Here is a 27,963-nt window from a genome sequence, read left to right on the forward strand (position 1 = left end):
GGGAGACTGGTAGCCGGTAGTTACGTACAGATTGCGGTTATATCCACGTACGCTGCTGCTAACCCGTGGGTCGGGCATGTCAAGTAATAAAAATGATAATTCCAAAAATACTCTTTTCACAGTAAAACGCATTGAACGTAGGTCTATGTTACTCTTTTACTTTCGTTTTCAGCTAATTTCACGATTAAAGACCACAATGGGAGAGAAAGCAGCATCAGCACTGGTATAATTATAGTTATAATTATAATAGTCTCGCTATTTTTTAATGAAGACAACCAAGTGTTGAGCTTCAGGATGCGACGTTGAACATTTAAGTTTAGTTTGTGTCAGTGTGCTGAAGAGATGCTCATGAAGCAAACAGCATAAAGTTTGCACATGCATCCCCATGTAGAATGTTTAATGGAACTTTATATATAGTAGCCTACTTGATATCTCCAAAATGCAGGGATGATATACCATAAACTTTTTTTTCTCAAAGATAAGCGTAATAAAGTAACAAGCTGCAAGCTGTCAGTGAGTTACTTTTGTGTGCGCGTAATGCTCAGCATGTGCTTTCAGAGCGTTTTCATTGACTTTGCGTGATTTAAATCTCACACTTTAATCATATTTACAGCTCCTAACTTAATAAAACAAGATGTGTTACTATGATGAATGATTACCTCAAAATGTAGATCTGTATGTGCGATGTACTTTATCTGAATTAAATACAAACACATCTCTCGCTATTGCTCACGTCCCAGCAATTAGCCTACTACTCTGTGCGCCATATAGCCAAGGTTGCAGACACCTGGTTTAAATGAATTTCGCCAAAGAAGAACTTTTTTTAAAAGCAGCGTAATTCATGTTATGATTTCATCATGCTTACGAGAATCTGAATAATTGGAATGTGATGATCGGGTTGCGGATATGTAAATCATAGATGCGGGTGGGTGGTAGGCGGATGATTTTTTTTTGTTTGATTTTTTTTTACAGCGGATTCGGGTGACGCTAGAGCTGATCTCTACCGGCCCGATCTCTTGTGGACCTTTTGACCCCCTTGAGTTATTTAAACAATAAATTCAAATATCAGTGCAGTCAAAAAAATAACAATGCAATTTTCTGTAGATGACAGCTTGTGTACCTATTTTGTTAAGGAACTAAGACTATAACTATATAATAATAGGCATAGCCTACATTTATTCAATTTGTGTGGATTTAAGTCAATTTCTGCAAAAGTGCTCTATACTCATCTCACACTTCACCGCTCTTTCATATTTCCATCTCATCAAATGTCTCAGGTTATAAAACCTACCAATAACAAACTAAATGCAGTTATAAAATATCAGCTTCTAGCCTATATTCCTCATACTGCTTCCAAGCAACTGGGTGAGTCTATTTTTCACCCACAGTATTGATTGCTTTTAGTTTAAAAGTGACTCATTGTAATAATGCCACTTTAATAACATTAAAGATAATGCTAAATTATATACAGTATAATGTGAGTTAAAAGGGACACATTTCTGGTCTGGGGTTGATGAAGGGGTACTTAAGGCTTAGTGATGTGGCTAAGGGTGTACAGTACATATATAAGAAACAATCTTGGAAACCGTTGCACTTATCAGTGGCAAAAAGCTGTCTCAATAAAATGCAATGATAAAACGGATCAAACAGATAAAACGGAGCACACATGGTTAAATTAAGCACTGATGCTCAAAACTATAGTGTGAAAGACAGAGAAAAAAACTCTTAAATGCCAAAGATAATCTAGACGAGTACATCAACTATTACTATTGAAGAATTTGTTCCAGCATTTAGCAATTATTACAATGAACTTGGCTTAACCCTATCCCTAATTAATAGGTATTAGCCATAAACAGTGAAAATTAAAGGTCACCTTCATAACCACTGATCCGTCATTTCAGCTAGCGTTTTTAAGGCATGCTTTAATATGAACAATGTTAATCAAATTAAACTTTCGAGCAAACTCCAGGAATGACGCTGAAAACACTCGCATGAACCACACAGAGCAGCACGTTAAAATTGCTTCTGTGAGCTCAGCAGGGCACTGGGAAAATGGTAAATTTCAGGAGAAATTTAATAAGGAGAAATTGGCTTAAGATTACTCAGCACTTTGCTTCTAGATTAGTCTCCCTCCTACCCTTCAAATTGCACGAGTTGCTTTCAGAGTGATACAACATTGTGACATAATTACATTGTTGAAGGTGAGGCTCAGTAGAAATGGCTCCGTGCTGACACAAGACGATTTTCCAGCACATGCAAATTTACACCCGGCTCACTTTAAAGTCTGTGCTCTTCTGCCATTTGGTACTAGTCAGAAAAGAAGAAGAAGAAAACAACGTTTGCATGTTGACAAAAGGTTGCTGATTGCGAAGCACAATTAAAACAAAAAGGTCATTGTGACTTTAATCCGAAATCCGTCCTTAACGACAGGTATTATGAACTGTACATACAGTACTTACAAATCATTCCCAAATCATACTGGCTTAATTAAGCCATCTGATAGATGGTCTTATCGTCCCATTGGGAACGTCCATTGAGAGGATATTGAATAGTTGTTTATTCCAATGTTTAGCATATTTTCATAACTACGTGACAAGTGGTAATATCACAGCAAAGTCGTCCTCAGGGTGTAAGCAGCTGCGTCCCACCCAAAATTGCATGAGCGAGCAGAGAAAACGTAAGAAATTAAACTTGAAGCATTGGTGATGACTCGTCCGCTGTGGTTGTAAACAGCTTTGTGCTCTGAGTTCTATCAATAACCTCTCGGTTACAAGGGTCGGTAATTAAAAGGCTAGTGACCTGGAAATAGTGTCCTCGTTCAAAGATCTCCAAACGCCCGCATAAAAAGTACAACATCAGATTAGAATAGCAATAGCACAAGGCCGAGTCTTCCAGCTATAGATCTATTGATGTTCAAACACACCCTGGGGGCACATTGCCATGATAGTCCTGAGTTCACCGTGTTCCCCATTACAACCTGCTTTAGCTGTTCGGAGGGGTCAAAGTCAATCTAAATATACATTACATATGCATACAAAACAAAACAGAGAGTTATACATGGATTGATGTATGTATGAATTAGAAATACCACATGATCAGTTTTTTTTTCTGGAATTCATGCAGCTTGAGAAAAAGGACAAGTCAAATACTAATAAATATTAAACTTTAGGTTACACTATAAAAAATTATTTAGAAAAAAAGTTACCTGGTTGCCTTAAAAATTTGAGTTCATTGAAATTAAAATTTTGAGTTAATACAATGAACATTTTTTGAGATTCGACAACCTTTATTAAAATATTATTTAAATATACTTTATATATATATATATATATATATATATATATATATATATATATATATATATATATATATATATATATATATATGTATATATGTATATATATATATATATATATATATATATATATATATATATATATATATATATATATGTATGTTTATACATATACACACACTAAATAAACTATATGTATTAAAAGATTTTGTAAGCATATTGGGTAATTGTGTGTGTTTTATTTCTGATGACGCAGTGAAACTGCACTATTTTCATGATTTATCAAATTTTGTGTGTGGTTCAGATAAAAAAATATTTTGAGTTTCTATTTATTAAACAAATTTCCTTCATTGTATCAACTCAAATTTTTAATTTCAATAAACTCACAATTTAAAGGCAACCAGGGTACTTATCTATTTAAGTTAAACCAACAAAAAACAACCTTTTTTTTTACAGTGTAACAAAAAGAAAATCTCTCAATAGTGTTGTTGATAATATTATTTTTATTTAAAAACCTAAACAAAACATAAATAAACAGTACTATAAAATGTAACAAACTAAAAATAAACTAAAAAAATGTTTGGCAAGAGGGAATATAATAATTGTATATCATGTTTAGGAAGCGTAATGAAACATTCAGTCAGATTCAGGGACCCATTGAACACTATTGACTACAGTTGGGGGGTTGACCTATCCTATCATGAAACGGTGACACACTAGCATATTAATATTTGATGTACCAGTGCACCCCTTTGAGAAATCCATTTGAACCACCAAACACACTTGCTACAAAACACAAACACGATGCATATCGCTCAAAACCTGCAAATACCTGGAGCTGGGTACAATTTCAGTCGTACATGATATAACCACATTTCGCCGTGAACATACTGCATATTAAGCCGCATAACCCAGCTGTGAATTATAAATGAAGCCGATCTTCTGCTAACGAGAAGCACTGACCGAGGAAAATGCTAAAGATATTGAGAAGTCATAATAAGCCACTGATGTGAACAACAGCAGCCGGCATCTATGGATTTTGTCTCCAGTTACCTACACCGGTCATTGAGCTATTAGGCTCGCTTTCCTCTGCCCCTCCACTAGCACCATCGTAGGCCAGATCCACCTGCCTTTACCATTAATTAGTCCTGACAGAACAAATTTCATTTTAAATAAGAACTAAAAGGAAAAGTCGTGAGAGTACTGTATGTCAGATAAGCATAGCTCTGCTAAGATTTACAATTATCAATACTGTGCGGAGAGAGATGAGTTATCGTGTTATAAAGGGCAATGCTGACCTTGCTAAACTTAAATGTAATCAAGATAAAACTAATCTGACCTTTGTGAAGGACTATATTTTATTTTTAAAAATGATATGCATTTCAGCGCCGAAGTGATCGTCATTTTATGTGACTGATTTTTAAGTTTTAAGACCTGCTTGCAAAACACTCAAATAAGCCGTAAAGTGAGACAGATTACATTGTGCCTCTCGGTTTCCATCACTGCCGCCCCCAAAGTGATTCACTAAAGCATCACAATGTCATTTTCGGTGCTTGGTTTTGAAAAAAGAAAAGAAAAAAAAGATCAAAATACAGCGTAAGGATTGATTACTATCCAGCACACACTCAGACCGGTGATCTGATCTGAAAGGGGTTTGTGCTATAGGAGAGATAGTGGTGGGTTATGCATCAAACACACATATTGATTGATACCTAAACTGCTCTGAATTTAGAGTGAATGCATATGTATGCTCACAACACGTTACTTCTCTGGTCGATAAAACTTTCCGATGCATTCCAGCGCTTTAATATTTATGATAACAGCTAAATTAAGTAAAAGCTTTAAAATGCTGGGAGGTAGCATAATTGACAATTCCATTGAAAGTGCAGGAGGGTTTGTCAATATTAATTTTCTGGATCCCAAAGAAGCGTCCAAACCGATGGGTCATTTATCCACACAGCTGGGATCAAGCTCTCTGCAGTCCGATCGACCCCTACCTGACCCTCCAGGGCATGCAACAATGGCCTCGACCCCTGACCCTTAAAAGCAAATGACCTCACCCCATGAAAATCTTGGGACACTGGACTACAAGCTGTTCCTAAAACTGAGGGATGGTTCACCAAAAAATGACCATTCTGTCATTATTTACTCACCTGAAATCTTTATGACGTGCAAGATGGTAAAAAAAAAAAGAAGAAGAAAAAAACAAACGTTTTTATAGCAGAATGTAAAAGCTGCTCTTTTCCAAACAACTAGGAAGTAGATGTGAACATGCCTGCCAAACAAAATTTAGATCATTTTGCCACATAAACCTTTCATATGGCTTCAGAACATTTATCATATTAGTCATATTAACATTTTTTTTTAATCCGTTATGGCAGCATCAGTCCCCATTTACTTTTATTGTAAATTAAAGTAAGAGAGCAGCATGGACATTCTTCAAAACTTCTCTTTACGCATTCTACAAAAAAAGGATGTTTGGAATTTATATAAACAAATATATAAAATTTCTGTGGTGGACTGTCCTTTTAACCAAATATTGCAAAAATGTTTTTTTTTTAAATAAACTGATTCTAATCATGCCTGAAAAAAATAACAAAACCATTCAAGTTGGCCATTCAAATTTAAGGTCAAATTCTTGGAAATGAGCCATCTTGTAGCCGTTCTGCCTGTAAAAGCGCAATATTTCACACATTAGGTTCAGGAACATACTGTTGATACTCACCTTTTTTCTTTAAAAAAGCTTTTCTGGTTGCCAGGGGACTTTGACGAACTTGCTGGTTTTGTAGAAACCTCACTGCCGTGGCAATCTGCGAAGACGGGGGGGGGAAAAATAATCATACATTTGCAGCGTGAAATGAGCTCATCAGTATAATAGAAAGTCATCAGTAAATTAACTTCTCTGGAAATGAGAGGAAGACTCAGGAATTCTTGCAAGGCGGCTGAATTATTGTACATTTTCAACTCCCCAAGGTATATCATCAGCCAACAACAGGAACTTATAAAATAGCCCTCCCCTCCCAATAAGTATATGGAGGCCAGACCACCAAACCACTTTAGAGATAAATCTAGGAAATGAGTGAATCAGCAGTTATAAAATTATCCCATCAAGGTTTGCTGAACAAATGGGGTATGGAGTTTAATTTGCCATTATCCTCTTTAAGACAAACTCCTAGCCTTAAGTGAGCAGGGACTGAAAATCTATACTTAATGCTGAAGTGCCCATCTGTATCTAATAACGGCAGAATACCTGGCTAAAAACTTCAGCGATTCTTAAAGAACAAAATGCATTATGATCAAATCACCTAGGCAGCATGTTGTAATGACTGAGTGTTAATGCACTAGAAAATTAAATATCATCAGAACACGTGTAGTCGGAAGTGCAGCGCCGTTCCCATCGATTCCATCGCGTTTTCCTTCGAGATGCACCTTGATCTGCCACTTTAGCTTGCTTCTCCTAGAATTAAAAAAGGGTCTCCTCCTCAAACACCATTATAGCATGAATTTGAAGTGCGGGCTCTGAAGTGGTGCTTTTAAAGAACAGATAAACATGAAATAACATCTGGAGATAGGGGGGGAAACGCACACTCAAGGATAAAGCCGAGCCGCCTCGTTATCGCACCTGTGGTCCCTGTGATTCAATTGTAAAAGTCATCCCTCTAATAGGTTGAAAGGTTTTGATTACTGTTCTTTTTCTTTAAGCGGCAAAAGATAAAAAGTGATTGAGCGCGCTGTCTGTGGTAATCCGTTTTAGGTAATGCATTGCATATACTAAAGACCTGTTTCAATCCAAAAGGATTGCATTTTGAAAATAGGCTGAGAAGAATGTGTAATAGTCGGGCCGGCTGTATAATTCTGCGGCGACAAATCAAGACAGAGTGAGTCGGGGACCGGGTTTTCCTTTCAAAAACACATCATATTGATTTCAGCTTCAATTTATGGGGAACAACTTTGACTTTGTTGGATGAAGAAGGAAGACCAAACGGGGGGCACTGCCGATTTAGGGAACGGCATGAGATTATGATTCCGATAATTGGAATAAGCAAGCAGGCAGGTCGCATTCGTCTTCAGATATCTGAGGCAGTGTCTGCACAGAACGCAACTCCAATCACACCTGGTTTCAGAACACATGTGGACAATGGTTTACTTGAATCTTTCTGAACATCTCTGGATCTCTGTATCAGTGTCAGAAATGAAGCCTTAGAGGTCATTTTCAGAGGCTTTTTTTGCCTTTGCAAGTGCATATTTTTCTGACAATCACCAAAAAACAGAAGCACACCGTCATCTGTTTGTCAAATAGTCTAATTTATGAAAATTATACAATCAAACAGTATGTGAATCGCTTGCAGAATGTGTGAAAACGGGAATAATTTTAACAAAATAAGAGATCATAATGCACAAAATGCATGTTATTTTTAATTTATTAATCTCCTGAATAAGTATGTAATAGTTTACATAATTATATCATATTTTACAAAGAATAAACTTCTTTTAAATGTAGTCCACATTTATAAAAATGACCCCGTTCAAAAGTTAATGTACCCTTGATTCTCAATACACAGGGTAGTTCCCTGGATGATCCATGGGTGTTTTTTTGTTGTTTGATCCCTTGTTTGTCTTGAGCAGTTAAACTGCCCAATGCTCTTTAGAAAAATCCTCCAGGTCCTGCACATTCTTCAGTTTTCCAGCATCTTTTGCATACTTGATCCCTCTCTAGCAGTTATTGCTGGAGAGTGTTCAAATATGTGAAGGATTTTTTCTGAACATTGGGCACTGCTCAGAAAAAAATGGGACTTAAGAACAAGCATCTCAAAAAAAAGTCCTGCATAATAAACAACATACAATATTAAGAATGACACACAATATTAAGAATCAAGTCATTTAAAAAGAACCAGCTAATATATATGTAAAATATCTTATTCAGGACAGTACTAAAAGAAAACATTTAGTAAAAATCTTTTACATTTTCTGCAAGTAGTTCACATATTTTTTTATTGGATGATCCACAGCTGTTTTTTGTTGTTGTTGTTTTTGTGATGGTTTTTCATTTTTTATATATATATATATATATATATATATATATATATATATATATATATATTTGAAAATGAACACTTTATGAAATATTTAATGGGGCAAAAAAAAATACTACAGGAAAATTACTTATGTAAAAAATAAATTCAGGGAATTGCAATAAAAAAAGAGAAGAAAGGGAAAAAAAGGTTGTGGTTTTTGTAGGGCGGGTTTTGCCCTGGGCACCCATTCATTTCTGACTAAGGTGAAGGCATATTAAATGTCACCTAGAAACTTATGACAAGAAAAAGTCCACATCATCAAACTGAAGCACATCCTGCTTCAAATCAACCAGTTTAGCTCAGTTCTGAGAAGTCGCAAGTGAAAATCAGTATTTGAATGGATGAGGGTTTTGAGTTGTTCGAGAAAAATCACACGAGAAGTGCCTTTTACAATCCAGAAACGCGCTTTCCCCGCTCTATAAACACTACATAAACTGCCTAAACCATCAATTTCTTTATTCACTGCACAAAAATGACGTTGCGTACAGTAAATCATATTTTACAGGAAAAGAACATTCTCAATTGAGTCACCGCCAGCTAAAAAAAATTCATTTAAGATTATAAAGACAAAGGGGTCAAAGTCGCAGCTCCTTGGCTTGAAATACGACTCCTTTTTGTGATTGAGACTAGCTTTTACTTGGATGGAAGGGGCACGGCATTCTTGTAAACACTTCTCTAAAAGATGGGATCAAAGTGGGATAACAAATGAGGGCGATGTCCATTTATTTTTCAAGAGTGTTACGTCTGTTCTTCAGGGAGAAGAAAAGTGCTTTTCTTTGCAGATGACATGGCTGCTTTATGCAAGTTCCACCCAGACATCTCAATCAATTATAACCACATTGCACAGATTTTAGTCTTGTCTACTTATTGACGTATAGATCACCCTCGTCGTCGTATAAGGTAGCAGCGCACGATTGTGCTTTTAAGGGGGAGAGCTGTATCACTGCATGTCAGTACAAGACACATTTGGTTTGGCAAGCAAAATATTAACTCAAATTAAAAAGGTGGGTGCATGTTTCTTTGCTGAATACCAGTAAATACTCTTTGTTAATCAACCATTATTTTCTAGTGTTTCTTGTAAGGCTAAAATTGCTAATGCACGGAAAGTGCTCCCTGTTCTAACCGATAATCTTTACAAATGAGATAAATGATCAAGTGTCAGGTGCAACCTAAAAAGTGGTGAAAACTCAATCATAGGGGCCAAGCAACATTAAGGGCCACGTCTGGAGACAAGCCTGCCGTGAACATGATGACTGGACAAGGTCTTGCGAATCGTGCCGTGTTGTTTATTGAGTTTGGATCGGACCGAGTTTTAACAGAGCACTTTTGCCTCACACTCGCCTTAAATTTGGAGGAGGTGGTCATCTCCTTAACATGATGATATTGATCGGGAGGGAAATATAAATGTCCTATTAGGGCCGCCAAATTTCTAGAGACAACCTCGTATGATGCTTTCATCATTTGAGTCCCGTTTAAACAAGTTAAAAGTTCAATATCTGGTCTATACAGGGTGAATTCAGATTAATCACACCGCATTTTAACTGTCAGCTTAATGTCAAAAAGTGTCCCAATTTTCCTGATTTTACCCTACTTAACCTAAAAATGTAATTCTAAGAACAACCAGTCAATTCTCTTTTCCTATTATAAGAGCATTAAAACAATTTTGGGGGGAAAACACAAAATAAATGCTGACCTGTAAGAATTAAAGAGGAAGTTTTGCTTATAGATGCTGCCAAGTAGATATAAGAAGGAAAACTTCCCTTGCAATTTTGCAAACAGGTCAAACAGGGAAATATACTTTTGCTTAAGGCAACAAACTTACAAAAGTAATATTAAGCCAAATCAGTTGTAGATGGGGAAAATAGTTTATCACAAAAGTGTGTGTGAAGAGGTAGGGATGAACACTCTTAAATAAATGTTTTTTTTCCTTTCTCTTATATATTAAATATTTATATTTTGTTTTGTTTTTAAATGGGAAAAAAATGTGCTATCATAAAGAACTACAAATAATGTACACTTAAAAGGCAGTTAGAGGGGTCTTTCTCAATTGGAGAATATAATGAAGTATGCATGGAAATATACGTGTAAATATAGTGATTCAAAACAGCAAATGGTCTATCAGTTTTATAATTTTTAATATCTTTTGCCTTTTTAATATACTCTTAACCCAAAAACAAAAACACAGACACACCTTGAACATTTTTTGTTTCAAAATACGTTACACAATTTACAGATTTCATTCAGTTTAATTTTTTTCATAAATGTGCATAAAAAAAAAAAAAAAAAAAATCTAATTTTAAGCTTTGTCACATCATGATATATGTATGAAGACTGTCAGAAAAGGTACATTGCAGTCACTGTGGCGGTACCCTAAGGTACAAAACTACTATATACCTTTAATGTACTAATACACATTCTTAAAGTACTGATATGTACCTTTTAAAGAACTAATATACACCATGTAGAGGTGAGGAAGGTAAAGGAGTACCTTTTCAGTGATGTACCTTAGGGTACCACACTGTAAAAAAAATATTGTTAGTTTAACTTAAAGTAAGAACCTGGTTGAAAATAACAAAATTTGGCATGTTTCACTGCATCTTCACAAATAAAACACACACAATTAAAATCTTTTAATAATATTTTAATAAAGGTGCACTGTAAAAAAAAAAAAACCTTTGCAGTACAATCGACTTGTTTATTTGAAGTTGAATGTTTTGAAGTTGAATCTTTTTTAAGTTGAATGTTTATTTCAACTTAAATTATGTTAAACTGACTTTAAAAAACGAGTCAAAGGCAGTTAAACGAGTTAAAACAATGTAAAAACATAACTTTTGAACATATTTTTTTTTCAGTGTGGTTGATTCTCAAAAATGTTTATTGTATTAACTCAAATTTTTAATTTCAATGAACTCAAAATTAAGGCAACCAGGTAACTTATTTCAGTGCACCCCAGTGACAGCACTGTACCTTTTTTTCTGAGAGTGAATAGCTGTGCCTATCTTTTGTTGCTTAAACGACAAATCACTTGCGCAAATCTAAACTTTACGGAGGGCCGCGTGACGTCATGAAATGAAGCCGTAGACCAAAAAGTGTTCCTGACTGTATACGAGTTTGATCTTCGGCTACAGGACTGTTGACAGTAATGACCGCTCCGTGAGAAAGGACAAGGGCTACCGCAGCAGAAGGTGGGGGCCATCAGTTGGCACTTAAAAGGAAAGGGTAAAGGAAGCTAAAAGGAAATCATTAGCAGGTCTGGGGATCCAGTCTCAGCGTGAATCAATTCATTTCAAATTGCCCTGTACATTTGTGAAGAAGCACCCCTGATATAATAAAGGCCTAATAGACACTGATCCAATTGTGTTAGGTTGGTCTCAGATTCCTACAAAACAATGGTTTCAGGAGAAGAGAGAGGGAGAAAGAGACCGTAGTCGACTTTCTATATTAATTAACCTCTCTCGTGAATGATTCCATGACGTAGATGGATATCTGGGACGCTTTAAGCGCTCCAACTCTCTGAAATCGCAATGCGGGTTTCCATGCAGTCAGATTCCTTTCAACTCCTGATGGGTTGATGCACAAAATGCTGTTTTTAATCTTTTATAATTAGATCTTAAAAGGCTCTTCTAATTATGACAACTTCCGCTTTAAATGACCTTTATCGAGGAGAGCCCACTGAGCAAACTGAGAGAGAGAGAGAGAGAGAGAGAGAGAGAGAGAGAGAGAGAGAGAGTGTGTTCATCTAAACAGCTGTATGAAATCAATTCTTACTGATCAACTCCACACCCACACGACACAGACATTACATCAATAAACCTTTACCATTCTTCATATAGCAGTATTTTATTTTTGCTCTCTTTTCTTTTGACTGTGATTTTTTGGAAGAATTGATGCCATATCAAACCTTCCTGCCGAAGAGAACGAAACATTTCAAATGTTTTATACATGCAATGCAAGTTCACAGGGTCCAAAACAACACTGAATAAAAAAAATCCTGAAATATTTTCTGAAATATTTTCTTGCGTTCCACAAAAGAAAGAAATTCATACAGGGTTGGAATGACATGAGGGTGAGTAAATGATGACGGAATTTTCATTTTTGGGTGAACTATCCCTTTAAAATGTTCTGCCTCCACCTCATCATCATCACAAAAATCTTAGCAGTCACTCCAACCGGTCTTCAGGATAACTGTGCAGTCTGTTTACGACTTTGAACTACTGAAAAAGGTGCATGAAAAGGGAATATCTCAGTCAGTTATGCCTTTACCCATCTTCCTTATGCAACCAAATCCAGTTTCAAAAGGTCACATTCGTGATAAATAGATATATGCAAAAAGAGCCATTACTGATGACAAAGTAGAGCGACACACATTTTCCATGTGCTGCGAGTGGATTGAGCACAGAGATCTGCGATTACAGCGCTGATATTCAAATCACGGTGGAGGCAATTTTTTATGAATGTTCTGAACTTTGACGACTTAAAGGTCACAACAAAGTTTACCACCAAAGCAAAACAAAACAAAAAAACAATACATACAACAGCAGAGAAAAAGACAGTTCTGTTATATGATATACAATGATTTAAAAATAAGCAAAAGTATGAAGGAACTAAAGCCTTCTGGACAACATTTCCACCAAACAGACTTTCCACAAAAGAACTTCCATGATTTTTTCACAACTTTTAGTTGTTTCTAATGACTGGATGTGGATAAGGATTCTTACTTCAAATAAATTATATGTGATTATCCAAATAAATATGTTAAAATTAGGTATAACTATAATAAATAAAATAAATTTAAATAAATTAAAAAAAATTAAATTAAAAAATGTATATCTGGACAACATTTCCACCAAACAGACTTTCCACCATGATTGGATGACTTGGATTTGACATGGATGCAGCAGCAAACATTAATAGAGAAAAAAAGGGTTGACATTAACATTTCTATTCTAAACCAAAAGTGCATTGCCTACAAGCTACCATATTTTCTGTTTAACTTTTATTAGACTCCAGGTCTATAAGAAAGAAAAGTGTGTTTTTTCACTAAGCACATTCTCTGCAGTCCGAGCGCGATGCACTGAAGCTCATTCTCACTCATTATGAGGTAAATCATTAACACATCACCACTTACAGTAAACAGTATGTTTTATTGAACTAAACACATTACAATTGGCTAAAACGAATGCACAGGTTACTTTTCTGAACAAGCGCGCTCCCGAGTCGTCCGTGTTCTTCACACTGTCCACGTGAATCGCGGCCCAGTTCGGCACACACACACAAAATACCGGCAGTTCATGGTATGGTACTGGTGCAACCACAGGTCCGCATGACAGCTACTCTGAATTAAACTGCCAGTGTAAAAACTCCCTTTATATTCTTAAAACGAGAGAAATCACTGCTTACTCTTAATTTTTACATTTAGGCTTAAGAGACATGAAAAAAATTCTTTGATAAACATCTATGATCTTTGATTAGAGTATTAAAAACTTAATTTAGGATACTTCTACAATTGCTAAAAATGTATGATTAAATTGCGATTAATCGCGAGTTAACTCATGACAATCATGCGATTAATCACAAGTAAATATTTTAATCGATTGACAGCCCTAATATATATATATATATATATATATATATATATATATATATATATATATATATATATATATATATATATATATATATATATATATATATATATATATATATATATGTATATATATATATATATTAGGTCTGTCAAATATATATTAGGGCTGACAAATATATATATGTTCTTTAATGCATATATATACATACACACACATATGTATAATAATAATTTATTTAAATATTGACTAGGGAAATACACATGATCTTGTGAAAATTGTATTTCGAGGACTTTTTATTTACAAGTCTGGAAATCACAATTATGATTAATCCTTATATCTCTAGTGGAGAGTCACAGGTTTATGGCGGCACTGACACACATTTGACCACACACAGATGCACATGCGCTCATCAAACATAGACGTTTGCCAGCGACTTGCCTCACTCAGCCCAGGCTAATCTGTAACACTAGCCTAACTAGTACTCAATACTTTCGATTACAGACCTGAAATATTTCCTCTTAACATGTAAATCAATAGAACACGGTAAAGTAGAGCATTTGCTGGAAACATTTCTGTTAATGTGGGGCAAATTTATCTTAATCGTTATTATTAACTGTTGGGAGATATGTCCAGCTTTCACATGTGATCATTTGTTTCCGCTAATGAGAGAGCCAAAGTGTCTGTGGTGCCGGAATTATACTTCCAACGCATTTTGCCGGCTCACTGAGGTGTTTGATATAAGACCTACTAGTTCATTTGGCTAATTCAGTGTGGTTTTAAAAAAACAAAAAAAGAGATAGTTTGGGGGTGTTCATTTATTCTGATCTCTTCAGGGAGAGAAAAAAGATACACAACATGCTTAATAAATAATAACAAATCTTACACATTTAAAAAAAGACACGAATCTTAAGGTCTAATCTTAAAAAAAAGGTATATTTAAATACATTCATTATGATTTTTACCATTCATTTTGGACATACTCAAGGGTAAAATCTGTGTACTAGAGGCATTCGATATAAGGCAGAATACTAGTTCATATGGTTAAATTAATTTAATTTAATATTGCTTAATGAATAACATAAATGTCACACTTTAAAAAAAATGAGATGAATCTTGAGGTCTAAAGGTCAAATTAACCTTAAAAAAATATTAATAGATTTTTTTAGATAACATTTTAACAATCTGTTTAGACATTTTTTGATAAGAAAAAAAAAGTGTGAAATGTGTGTGTATAAGAGAGAAAGAGACAGAAAGATGAAACTGTGGCTCCTGGACTCGGCAGTGAGGGGGGAAAAAAACAGTACTTAGCCCAGCTCACCGCAAATATTCCAGCAGTAATCCAGTAATGGATACTTCCTCAGCTCCTCAATTGGTCAAAATGTTTTCATACAATAATTTAATTCAGAAACACTTTTACAAAGCAAGAGTAATCAATTTTAATTAGTTGATTCCCCCCCAATTGTATAAAGTTTAATGTACTGCCATCGATCCTCTTTGTTCTTTAATGCAGTGCTGCTTTCCTGTAATTTGAGGCATTTTTTTCTCTACTTTTACAGTCAATGATGACATTCGGTGACAGGACGTGCAAAATGTCTCCGAGTTGCAAATGAGCAGGGCGTACGTACACACACACACACACACACACACACACACACACACACACACACACACACACACACACATAAAAGGGACATATGGGGACGTTCCATAGGCGTAATGGTTTTTATACTGTACAAACCGTACTTTCTATCCCCTTACACTGCCCCTGCCCCTAACCCTACCCATCATAGGAAACATTCTGCATTTTGACTTTTTTTAAAAACTCATCCTGTATGATTTATAAGCATTTTGAAAAGTGAGGACATAGCCAATGTCCTAATAAGTCACCATCTCCTTGTAAAAACCGTGTCATACCCATGTCATTATACACATTTGTGTCCTCATATGTCACAAAAACATGCCCACACACACACACACACACACACACACACACACACACACACACAAACTGCCAGTGTAATTCGGAACAAAACCTGGGGGGAAAAAGCAAACATCCGATTTCAAGACAATCTAAAGGAAACAGGGCATAAATTAATAGCAGCCTATCATGACTTGGTGGCACATCCTAATAACACGTTGCGATCCGGCTCATAGATAAACACAAAAGCGGTCTTAAACCCGACGCTGGATCCTTGTCCTTCATTTTCAGAGACACTACCACCCTTCACATCTAATTAGCTAATTGAAGCAAAATGAAAACAGCACCAATGGCAACAACGGTGCACTCATGTCCAAACCGCACAATGCAGGGTTTATGGAGAGGAAGGAAGAGCCTTCTTGTCAGCAACGACTGCCATAACCCTGACGAGTGTCTTCCCTCTCCGCTCCAGACGCCCACCTAGCACACACACACACACAAAATCAAAGTGTACAATTTTGTGCCGCCGTCTCTTACACTAAACTAGATAACAGACATATAGTACATTGACAATTAAAAGGGAAATGTGCTTTCCGGTGGTTAGTTGATTAGGCATAAGCACAATATGACACTGAGAGGGGACGGCCACGCCACCGGCAGACAGATTGTGACATTCCGCTGACATTATCATCTCACGGCGGCCTGTATTCAATAGCTCGGGACGCTTATTGCACGTTGCGGATCAACAGTTTTGCGGTCTTCGTAAAGGCGAAGAATTGGTGCTGTGACTTTCTTGCTCTGTGACCCTCCTCTCAATTAGTCTGAGGGTGGAAACAACTGGATGGAGAGCAAAAAATAAAGCGTTGAGTAAAACAAAAGCGCACCGTATGGGGGATACAGTTTGTAGAAGGAAGTAAAAAGGCAAAGAAAGTTTAAAGAAGAGAGATCAGACAAGGAAACAGACAAAGACAGGGCAACCTGGCCTCCCACAGCTCTATGGGTACATCTCAGAAGATGAATACCACCATCTACTGGTTGCGAAGGAAAGCGTGTGGCTCGTCCAAGTGAACCGACAGGCCTCCCAGGCTTTGTGATAGTCAGAGCTGTCAGGAACGATTAGATGACAATGGAGCTCGCATTTAAAGAGATACTCAGGCCACAATCAGAGTCACATGACTGAGAAGAGTAGTAAGTGTTTAATCCACCAATAAGATTAGGCCTCCCTCAAAACCGCTGTGGCACAGCAACCCAATAAAAAAACTATTCAGGTTTGCAGTTTTAATTTAGTGCATCCAAACAACTGGGAACATTTTAATTACTGTAGTGACTAAAATCGCATTAAAAAAATGAGTTGGGTTTTGTTTTTCTTGCAAAATGGGTTGGAAGGGGTACAAAATAAAAGCGTAGCAGAGTGATTTATGCTTGTTGACTCATATGGAGAATTGCTGTTACTCAACCGAAGCCACAGAATCTGAGAAATGCTTGTCTGCGAGAATAATGGTGGATTTCTAAAGGTTCAGCCAGAATGTACAGGTTTTACTGCATTATTGCCCAAAGCATGTCTGCGGTTAGATGGTGCCACCCTGTTCTCAAACCTGCGTATAAATCAGTTGAGTTTGTGCAAAAACTCTCTTGACCCTGCCCAGGCAACAATAACCACCAAAACACAATGGAATACACAAGCAGAGATCTGAACACATGCGAGAGTTCAAACTAGATTGACAGATCAGGCTGGCTTTCAAAGGTAACTTGCATATAGACACACCTCGATTGTTCAACCCAAAATGAATAAATGATGACAGAATTTTCACCCTCATGTCATTCCAAACCTGTATGATTTTGTTCCTTCTGTGGAACACAAAAGACGGAATGCTTTTGTCCATATGACAGTCAATGGGGTCCAAATCAACATTCATTGTATGGAGAGGAAAAAAAAAAACGGAACTATTTTTCCACTATCTATCTTTCACTACTATCTTCTTTTGCGTTCCACAGTGTGGGGGTGAGTAAAATGATGACAGACTCTTCATTTTTGAGTTTTCCTTTTAAAAGCAACTTAATTAATAGTAAACACACGTGAATTATTACAATTCATACTGGCTTTGTTGCAGTATCGGATGCAATATGTGCTCAATACGTATGGCTCTACGTGAGTCTTGGCCGGAGGTGACCTGCACTGGCTTTATGGGGCATGAGGATTCAGACGTGTGCGTGTGTGTGTGTGTGTGTCCTGCTCCAGTGTCACAGCATGGCGTGTTGGAGCCCAGGGGCTGCACTGGCAGGCCACTCACTGACAGACACACACCTGCTCTGACATTTCCTGCTGTCCTTGACTGAGAAAAACACATGACAATACCTCTCCATTGAGTCTCATGGGACTGTCGTCACTCTCTCTTGCTCTCTCCCCAACTCCTTTAAAGGAATAGTTCAATCAAAAACTCAAATTCTGTTATTGTTCATTCGTTTCTCAAATCACTTCAAACCTATATGACTTACTTTCTTCTGTGGGATACAAAATATCATCCGTGTGACAAATAACTGGGACCGAATCATTGAGTCAGCTCTATAACCTACACCAAATTATTCAGACAGTTTTGTGGACTTATTAATTTAAAAAAAAGAATTTTTACTTCGATATAAAGGTTTTCAAAGACAAAATCATGTTTTTCAACAGAACACATTTTATTCAATCAGAATTCAGATCTGTTTTACAAAAATTTGAAGTCTGTAAGAGTTTTGTTTTTGGTCTCTTCTGCTCACTGATGCTGCATTTATTTGATCAAAAATAGAGTAAAAACAGTAATATTGTGAAATATAATTGTTATATTATGTTATATATTAAAATGTAATGCAGAATAGTAGCCATTACTCCAGTTTTCAGTGTCACATGATCCTTTAGAAATCATTCTAAAGTTGCTTAATATGTTTGTGGATACTTTGATAATTTTTTTGTCACTTTTGATAAATTTTTGCTGAATTTGCTGAATGTCCTTGCTGAATTAAAGGGTTAGTTTGAAAAAGGGTTAGAAAATTTGGTCACTAATTGATCAATTATGAAGATATTTTTGTTGAAATCTGATGGCTCAGAAAGGCTTTCACTGACGCCAATGTCATTTCCTCTCTCAAGACCTATAAAAGGCACTAAAGACGTTGTTACAAAGTTAATCTCACTACAGTGGCTCTACAAGAATTTTATGAAGTGACGAGAATAGTTTTTGTAAGAAAAAAAAAAGAAAAAACGACTTATATAGTGATGGGCCGATTTCAAAACAAAGCTTCGAACCGTTATGAATCAGGGTATCGATTCATGATTCGGATCACGTGTTAAACCGCCAAACTGCTGAAATCACGTGACTTTGGCATTCCAAACCACTGATTCATTAAGCTCAGAAGCTTTACGAAGCGGTGTTTTGAAATCAGCCCATCTCTATATAAGTCGTTATTTCGGGGGGGGTTGCGCACAAAAATTATTCTTGTCGGCTTTGTAACGACATCTTTAGTGCCTTTTATGGGTCTTGAGAGAGGAAATGACATTGGTGTTAATGAAGACCTGTCTGAGACATCGGATTTTTAAAAAAAATCTTCAGTTGTGTTCCGAAGATGAACAGAGGTCTTACAGGTGTCGAACGACATGAGGATAATTAATTAATGACAGAATTTTCATTTTTGGGTGGACTAACCCTTTAATGAAAAAAACTGACTGAAGTACAACTTTTGAAAAATAGTGTATAAACATATTTGTACAATATTTTTTTTGTGTCAAGGTTTTCTAAAGCTCTAAATCTTCAGCTCACATTCTTTCTAAGTGTGTGGGGGAAAATGGCCAGTACAATCTTCAAAATGTCTTCTTTTGTCATCCTATGTTGTGATGAAATAAATGACAATTCTCAACAACGACCTCATCTTCAACTTCAAGAAAATGCAGCAACAATAAGAGCAAAGTTGTGACAAATAACAGGAAGGTCTCTGAGGTTGCTGACAGTTCTCACCTTTTCCCCACCTCTTTCATGGCCAGCTTTTCTCCAGAAATGACCACTGCTGATTAACCAGGGAGTTCACCCAAAATGATGACACGTGCCACATTTAGCACCTATTCTGGGTGTTTAGGCCTGTCTGCCATTCTCTTGTTGTCACAACACTTAAAGCCCTCGGGCCACTGGTCCAGGTGTTTGACAAGGCTGCCAGCAGCTAGCAGATACATGCGGGTTCCTGTTTCTCGTCTGACTTCTAAGAAGTGTTAATAAAAAAACAGAAAGAATCTAAGATAGGGCTCCTGATGATATATAAAGAAGAAAAAAGGTGTTTTTTTGGATACATTCGAGTCCTCAGACGGACTCTACTTTTTTTGATTGTACAGAACACACACATCTGAATCAATCGGCATGGCAAAGAGAATTCATCAACAACACTGCACTTACTAGAGCCCAGAGGCAACTGCGATTTTATATAAGCAAGTTCAAGCAGCGCCTTTGCCCTTTCGAGACCTATAAAACGCATAGTTAAAGGCCCTCGGAGGGGATTTACTCTGAGTGGAGCAAGTACGGATCTATAATACAGTCTCCAGCAGCCCCTAGTGCTCACAAAGGGGGAAGCAACAGGTGCCCATACACTTGCATATCAAATACACACATACATATGTAATAATAACTGCAATTGCACTTGTGCTAATTTTCTACCTATTCTTATTATCTTTTTTCTACAACTTCCTGTACATTTACGGAGCTCACTCACTCTATAAGACTTTTTACATGCCATAATGCAGCTCACTTGACTGATTCCTGATTGGCTTGTTAAAGCTGTAATCTACCAGCGCCACACAGAGAGAAACGAGAAGCCTATTAGCATCTTCTCTACATTATTTTTCATCAAACTGGTTAAAACTGACACGTATTAATTAATATCTATTACTCGTGTTTTTTTCCCTTTGAGGGGGTAAGATGTTGGGTTCGAAGGGGGGTGGGCAATTAGTTGAACAAAATAATCAAAATAGTGTTTTTGAACGAGCGCTGATAAATGTCCTGCACCATCCCATCTCAGAGAGCGAAGTGCAATATATTCTTGCTGTCACGTTCTATTAAACAGCTATTACAGTCTTGATAGAACTATTAGTCACTTCATTATTAATAACATTAATGTATTTACATTTTAGTGTACATGCCAGTTTTCCAGCAATAATTTATGAAGTTGACTTCAAATATTTCATAATGTTCCTCCATCTGAGCCTTTTTGAGCTTATTATTGATTGTGAAAACAGACTGAATTTTTATGTTCTCTCTCTGCCGACCTCACTCACTCTCTTAATGTATTGGCGAGGGGGCCTCTGCATTAAGAGACTGAAACAAAGTGCATTTACATCTGAAGCATAACTTCATAATTTACATTCCAACATTTATTAGAGGTGACAAATGAGTGTTTGGTCCACTCGCGCTTTTCCACAATACGGCACTTATTCAATCCGCATAAATTACGGCGAGGGATTGAGAGTGCTGGTGCAAATGATTCTATTACATTTATGTGGCGGTACACGCATGTGCCCGCAGAGGTTATTCGGGGGGCGGGCGTCCTGTTTATGAACTAATCCATAAAGTGGCTACCTACAGAAAGAATAAAAAGTGTGGAATAATGTATAAAAGGCTGTGTCGGCATGCTTCTTTGAGAATCCTGTTAGAGCAGAGCAAAGAAGACTAGAGTACAGTACACTGGAGAGAATTAGAGTAGTGAGAGCTGGAGTAGAATAGACAAAATTACAGTACACTGGACTGTACGGTTAAGTGCACTGGAGGAGTAGAGTAAAACAAAGTAAAACAGACCAGGCTAAACTAAACAATAGTACAGTAGACTAGGCCAGAGGTTTTCAGACTTGATAATGATCCCCTTGTAAGAGACTCGCAAGGAAAAGTATGAAAAAAAAAGTATTTTATGTATGGTATACTGTCCCTTTCCAGAAGGACCAGAAAGGGAATAAAAACATCATCAAAGTGGTCCATATGTGACATCTGTGGTTTAGTTAGAAACTGCATCGAAAAAACATTTTGGTCCCAAAATATCAAAAACTACGAGTTTATGCAGCATTATTTTTTCTTCCTGGTTTGTTTTCAATCCGCGTTTGCGACTATGCAGTCTCCCTCTGACTGTAAACGAAGCTTGCACGCACCAGTTAACACATCAGCAGCGTCACTGCGCAGTCGCGAACGCAGATTACAAACAAACACGGAAGAGAAAACAATGCTGAATAAAGTCGTAGTTTTTGTTATATGGACTACTTTAATGATGTTTGTATTACCTTTCTGGTCCTTCTGGAAAGGGACAGTATACCTTACATACGTATACATATGTATGGAGAGACAGAAAGCTCTTGGACTAAATATAAAATATCTTAAACTGTGTTCTGAAGATGAACGGAGGTTTTACGGGTTTGGAACGACATTAGGGTGAGTCATAAAAGACATCATTTTCATTTTTGGGTGAGCAAACACTTTAAAGGTGCACTATGTAGGATTTTTGCAGTAAAATATTCCAAAACCACCAGGCCAGTGTTATATATTTTGTTCAGGTGAGTACTTACAATATCCCAGATGTTTTAACTATTTGTAAATTGTGAGAAAATTGCTATTTTAACCAAGGATCTGGGATGTCCGAGGCAGTCACCTGTCAATTGCGTCATATCTGCGTTACCCTCGGTTTAGGGTTTTATTTTATCTGCAGAAACTCTTTACTCTTAGCAGTGTGAACAAGTGTCACAGCAGCCGCTGAGCAAACGCACAGAGTAACATCATAACATCATTTTAAACACACTTAAAGACGGCACGAAATCAAATTTTACAATTCGTATTTTTTTTATATGTAATATTGTAGTGTTTACTATAAATGATTAACCTGTGCACTTCATTAATTTTTAAAACTTCATTTACCCGTATAATCTTTAATCGAATACATTAACCTCCCCTCCCCCCTCGAAATGACTTTTCTCCTCTCCTGGTCTTGTACTATGGCGTGGGGCTATCACGCTCTGTATCGTTTCTGCGCTCTCAAATGCCAGTCGCTGAAGGCATTCAAATCTGCCTCCATTTTGTTAGCAATGCCCAACTGCCAATGATCCAATCAATTCCCGAAGGACAAAATCAAGCCCCGCCCTAAATTTTTTCTAATTTCAGAGGCCGTTTCACTCGGATATAGGTCACAATAAGGAGAAAAAGACGATTCCAACTTTAAGTATCTGATATGATAAACAGAGCTGCGTTACCTCAGAGCTGCATTATGACCGGAAAAGCAGAAATAGCGCCGGCGACTGTGTCCCGTCATAATAAAAGTCCCGCTGCTTGCGAGCCGTGGGTTGCGCTTCAATCGCTCCAGCGGCCTTGCTCAGCTCCTACAACACTCGGTCCTGCTCTGCTTCATACTACATTAACATTAATAATCACATCCATTAACATGATTTCCGCCTGAGTCCTATCCCAATTCTATTCCACCAGCTGTGAGGTGAAGACCACATGTCCCAAGATTCTGAGCTCAAACTTGGCGTCATCAAGCTACACCTTCATTTTGAATAGGCTCCCTTTAGCGGACAGAAAAGTTACATAGTGTAGTTTTAACAATACACACTTTTACAGTTACCTCTAAATACACATTTTGTAAATTTTCCCCCACAAATTTTACAAACAGAAGACAGGTTGCCATGACATTTCAGCAAAACAATATTTCATAATGTTTTTTCTTTAAAAAAAAAAAAAAATCTGAAATGTTGCCGTTTCATTAACTGATTTTATTTATGCTACTTAAACATACATTTTTCCCTCCACAATAAGTCATTATAGAAAACATTGCGACGGATGTTGGTAGGTTTATGTATATCCCAGCTACCGCACTAGCCGTAATTTTTAATCAAAGGAGGCATAGGCAGTTATCCAAATATTAATGGCAAGGAAAGCCCCTTATAATTGGGAGCGGTCACTTATGAGGTGTTTCTGGTAGGCTATAGTACACAATTTCACAGAGGAACTATGATTTCAGAATTTCCAGATGAACAGACTCACTTTTTCAGCTGTGCAATGCGACAATGAATAATTTCTTCTTCTGTCCAAGCATACCGCGCCATCTTTAAAAAATGTTCCCATTGCAGTTTTGCGAAATTGACACGTTTCCATTGGGCATATTTTCAATTTTCAATCTGAAAGGTAATGGAAATGCAACTAGGTAGCTTAGCAATGTTGCTATGATCCAGCATGTTTTGTACATTTTGTATTTTTATACTGATTTTCATTAATATGCATCATCTCTAATGCATAAACAAACATAGTAAACAATCAAATAAATAAACAGCACCATCCTAAAACCCCTGGACAAGACTACACTAGCGCAGTAGAAAATAGAACACAAGATTACAGTAGAGTACAGTAAAGTACAATGGAGTGAACTTGAAAGAGAAGTGAAGAGTAGACTACCTGATTGCACACTAACGTCTTATTTCTGGATGGGAATCAGAGGATCAGACCAAACCTAATGCACAACAGCCACATCAGCGGGTCTTCCATAAACCTTGCTGTCCTATTGGTAAGAGAGGTTTTCCGACGTGTGACATTCAAATCAGGCCAAACTTTACGTACTGTGAAAGGAAATTAGCATTTGCCATAGTATTCAAAAGCAGATCATAGCAAACCCTGTGCTCCTGAACACAACTCTGGCCCAAAGTCTCAGTCGTGATTAAACAGCCTTGCCTCTTCCCATGTTAATATTCCAGCACCGATAACCACTATAAGTCAGCGTGTAATGTTAAATAATTATAGAGAGGAGCATTTCAGCAGTGTAGTTACAAATGCACCATGGGAATCCCTCCATTTAAACAAATAACGGGCGCTGCAGGGGAGTTGGCAGATGAATTAACAGCTAATAACTTACTGCGCAGGCAGATAAAGAACAGTCCCAATGTGTCAATTACATTGCATTTTTCTCTGATTTCTAGACTTCCAAACATAATTGCGCACTTCAAAGAGATACAACTAGAAAAATTTGGCTTTCGCAGTGCACCAAGGAGACTCTTTTTTTTCCCTTCTCCCTTATTCATTTGATCAAACACTAGCAGAAATCAGAGGAACGGCTGTAAAAAACGAGACGTTTCCAAACTAAACGCTGGCTGCCGGTCGGCCCTTTCTCCTGACAGATCCTGGGAGTTAAAAACACAGGGCTTTAGTCCCACTCCTGTTCATTAAAAATCACAGGGACAGGGCCGGCAACGAAAAAGATGCTGACATATCAAAGGCTCTCTGTACCTGCATTACCATAGTCATTTACTTATTAAAGCAGAGATGTTTCCTGTCAATCAGGGGGCCATCATGTCTCCTCATTTGCAGCGGAAAAACTGGCATAATTGCTTCTTAGACTAATCAACACAACTTGGAGTAATTATGCCTTGAAAGTGACATTGGAGGGTGAGGGGTACGCGCGTGTGTGCGTGCGTTCAAGAGCGCTGACGGGGGAAGGCAGTCACTGATTCGACCTGATCGTCAGTCATATGGCGAGTCCCTCTCTTTCCATCACATGCTTATACCTCTCTTCGACGTGCCTGCTCGACTTCGTATCTGCCGCCAAGGAGAACCTTCACATCAAACGGAAGTAATTACAAAGCGCAACCCAAACTGGTGTCACAGATCTCCTTCCATGCTCTTTAAAAACACGGCTACGCTATAATTAAAATCCTGTCATATTTCCATCATCGTGTCGGGCCAACATATAATGACACAGTTCAGCAGGCTACAGCAAAACTAGAAATTACAGATCTGTACTTGCAGTTCTGTTGGCATTAATATATTTGCAAGGACTTTACAAATTACGGGACAAGTATGAATTATATTTTATTGATTTCTGGGTAATCAAAGAGTTCAATTAAAACCTGCCTTCAAAGTGGTTGGCAAACTACAGACATCTGAAGGAAAGTGCAGAAAATAAACTGCATTTCCATGCAGTGCGGCCAGACCTCATCAGGTCATTGAGCAATGTGAAAGGAGGATAGTGTAACGTTAAACTGTGTCATACAAAATTAATCTAGACCCATGGAAAAGCAGCAGACGGGGAGAAATACGCACTGACAAACAGAGACGCACCTCATAAAAGAGGATTTAATTAAGGAACCTTGGAGAATTTAATGGTCTATAACCCACAATTTCCTAAATTCAAGACATTCTCAGTCATTTTGACAGGCCATAAAAGGAAGTAAGATGAAGCAAGTGTATTTGGCTTGGAAAATCTTGGCTTTGAGAACAATATGTCACAGATTGTAATGTTTAACAGGCTAGATGTCAAAACAATTTCCTAACAAACATTCACTCTGCGGTCAAACTGAACACAAACTTTAATTATCAGCTTATACAAGCAAACACGAAACCATCATGAAAGCTTGTGACTGACAGATAGCAAAGCCTCGTTCTGATGAAGTAGTCGGTCATCAGAAGAAATGGACAAATAACCAGAGACGCTGGTGACTCAGGCAGTTTTAATTGATTTCCTTGAGCTTTGACTCACCTGACAAATCTAATGAATCTTCCCACATGAGCGTCAAACAAACAAAATACTGGACGTCACATGATGTTAAGAAACCAGAGCCATTTGGAGACAAACAATAGAGACAAATGCAGCTCCTACAAGGATTTAAAATTACATATTGTGTACCAGACATTCAATAAAATAATAATAACATAATATAATATAGGCTAGTCATTAGGGCTGCACGATATTGAAAAAACAAACAAACATACATTTTAATATTTTGTTTTGCTGCAATATAAAACTTTCACCAGATGATTTGAATAGCTCTATTTGAAAATGAATCAATCATTCTAGAATAATAGGGGTGATTTTGTAGGGGAATGAATCTGCATAGAAAATAAAACAAATTACAAGCATTGATAAATACAATAGAAGAGAGATAATATTGAAATAAGCAGTGCTTTGTTTTTTAGGTAAATTTAACAGGTATAGAAATTCAAAAATAAAAATTTAAAATAGCAATCTTCACTCGTCTATATAAATTAAATATAACTAATATAATTAATTAATACATTGTATCATTGGGTGCTTTTACATGCACACCAGTAAGCTGATAACTCAAAAAAAAACCTGCCAATGCAAGTAAACCGCGTTTACATGACTTTATTAATAAACCGGGTTATTTCATTGTAGTGACGTCAAAAATAATAATATCCGTATCTGAGTTTTTCAAATGTTACGTTAGTTGTGATGTTAAATAGAATGTGCACCATGTCAGCGTGAGATTTACGGCTAATATTATCCCTCATGCAGTTACAGCGTTTTGACTGAACCTCTTCTATTTCTGCTGCATGAGATGAGAACACATCTTTACAATTTTCTGGGTCTTAAAAGAGTCTGCGTTTGTTATATATGTCCTTATTTCATGTAAAGCGCTAGCTCGCTCTGTCTGGAAGAATTTAAATCTCCAAGTTTACGTTTTTGTCACCTATCACACATGCGCACTTCAATATGCCGACAGAAAGCAGGATAATGTGTTTACATGTAGCGCAAAATCAGGGTAAGAGGCAAAAAACTACCTGTGTCGACCGGTGTATGCTTACGCCGTTTATGACTTTACTCCGATAAAAGAAAACGGGTTACCACATTTACATGACAATGTTCATTGTCGGCTTATTAGGCATAATCGGCTTAAAAACGTGCATGTAAACGCACCCATTGTTAAAGCTACAAAAGTCAGTTTTTCATTCTCTTTTGTTGTTTGGTCACCATTGGCGACCCAAACAGCTGCCGGTACGCAAGGCTGCTATCCCTTTTACCCCTTATGAGTCATGGACCTAAATGACACGCATCCATTTCCTTCATCAATTGTTTACAACACACAACCGACACATACCCTTAACAAGGATACTTGCTGAGGCGGACATTTTGAATTTATTTTGTGGCCAAAGTTAAGCAAAAAGTCAAAATGCCTGTGCATTTCTTTCTATAAAAAATAAAAAATGCATAAATAAATGTAAAACTGATGCAAAAAGCACCTTTTTTATTTCATAACCTATTTTTATAGCCTAGAAATCTAGACACAACCTAGCGGTAGCAAATCTAATT

At 37.0% G+C, this 27,963-nt stretch overlaps 1 protein-coding gene across 1 annotated transcript in view; it reads right to left on the minus strand.

Moving 5' to 3' along the window:
• Nucleotides 1-27,963, minus strand: part of pex14 (peroxisomal biogenesis factor 14) — a 96,417-nt gene that overhangs the window by 46,447 nt on the left and 22,007 nt on the right. The window contains exon 3 of the mRNA XM_067445971.1: nt 6,021-6,105. Within this exon, the coding sequence (XP_067302072.1) occupies nt 6,021-6,105 (85 nt within the window). The remainder of the gene's footprint in view (nt 1-6,020; nt 6,106-27,963) is intronic.

This window comes from Pseudorasbora parva, chromosome 6, assembly GCF_024679245.1.
Source record: "Pseudorasbora parva isolate DD20220531a chromosome 6, ASM2467924v1, whole genome shotgun sequence".
Classification (NCBI taxonomy): Eukaryota; Metazoa; Chordata; class Actinopteri; order Cypriniformes; family Gobionidae; genus Pseudorasbora; species Pseudorasbora parva.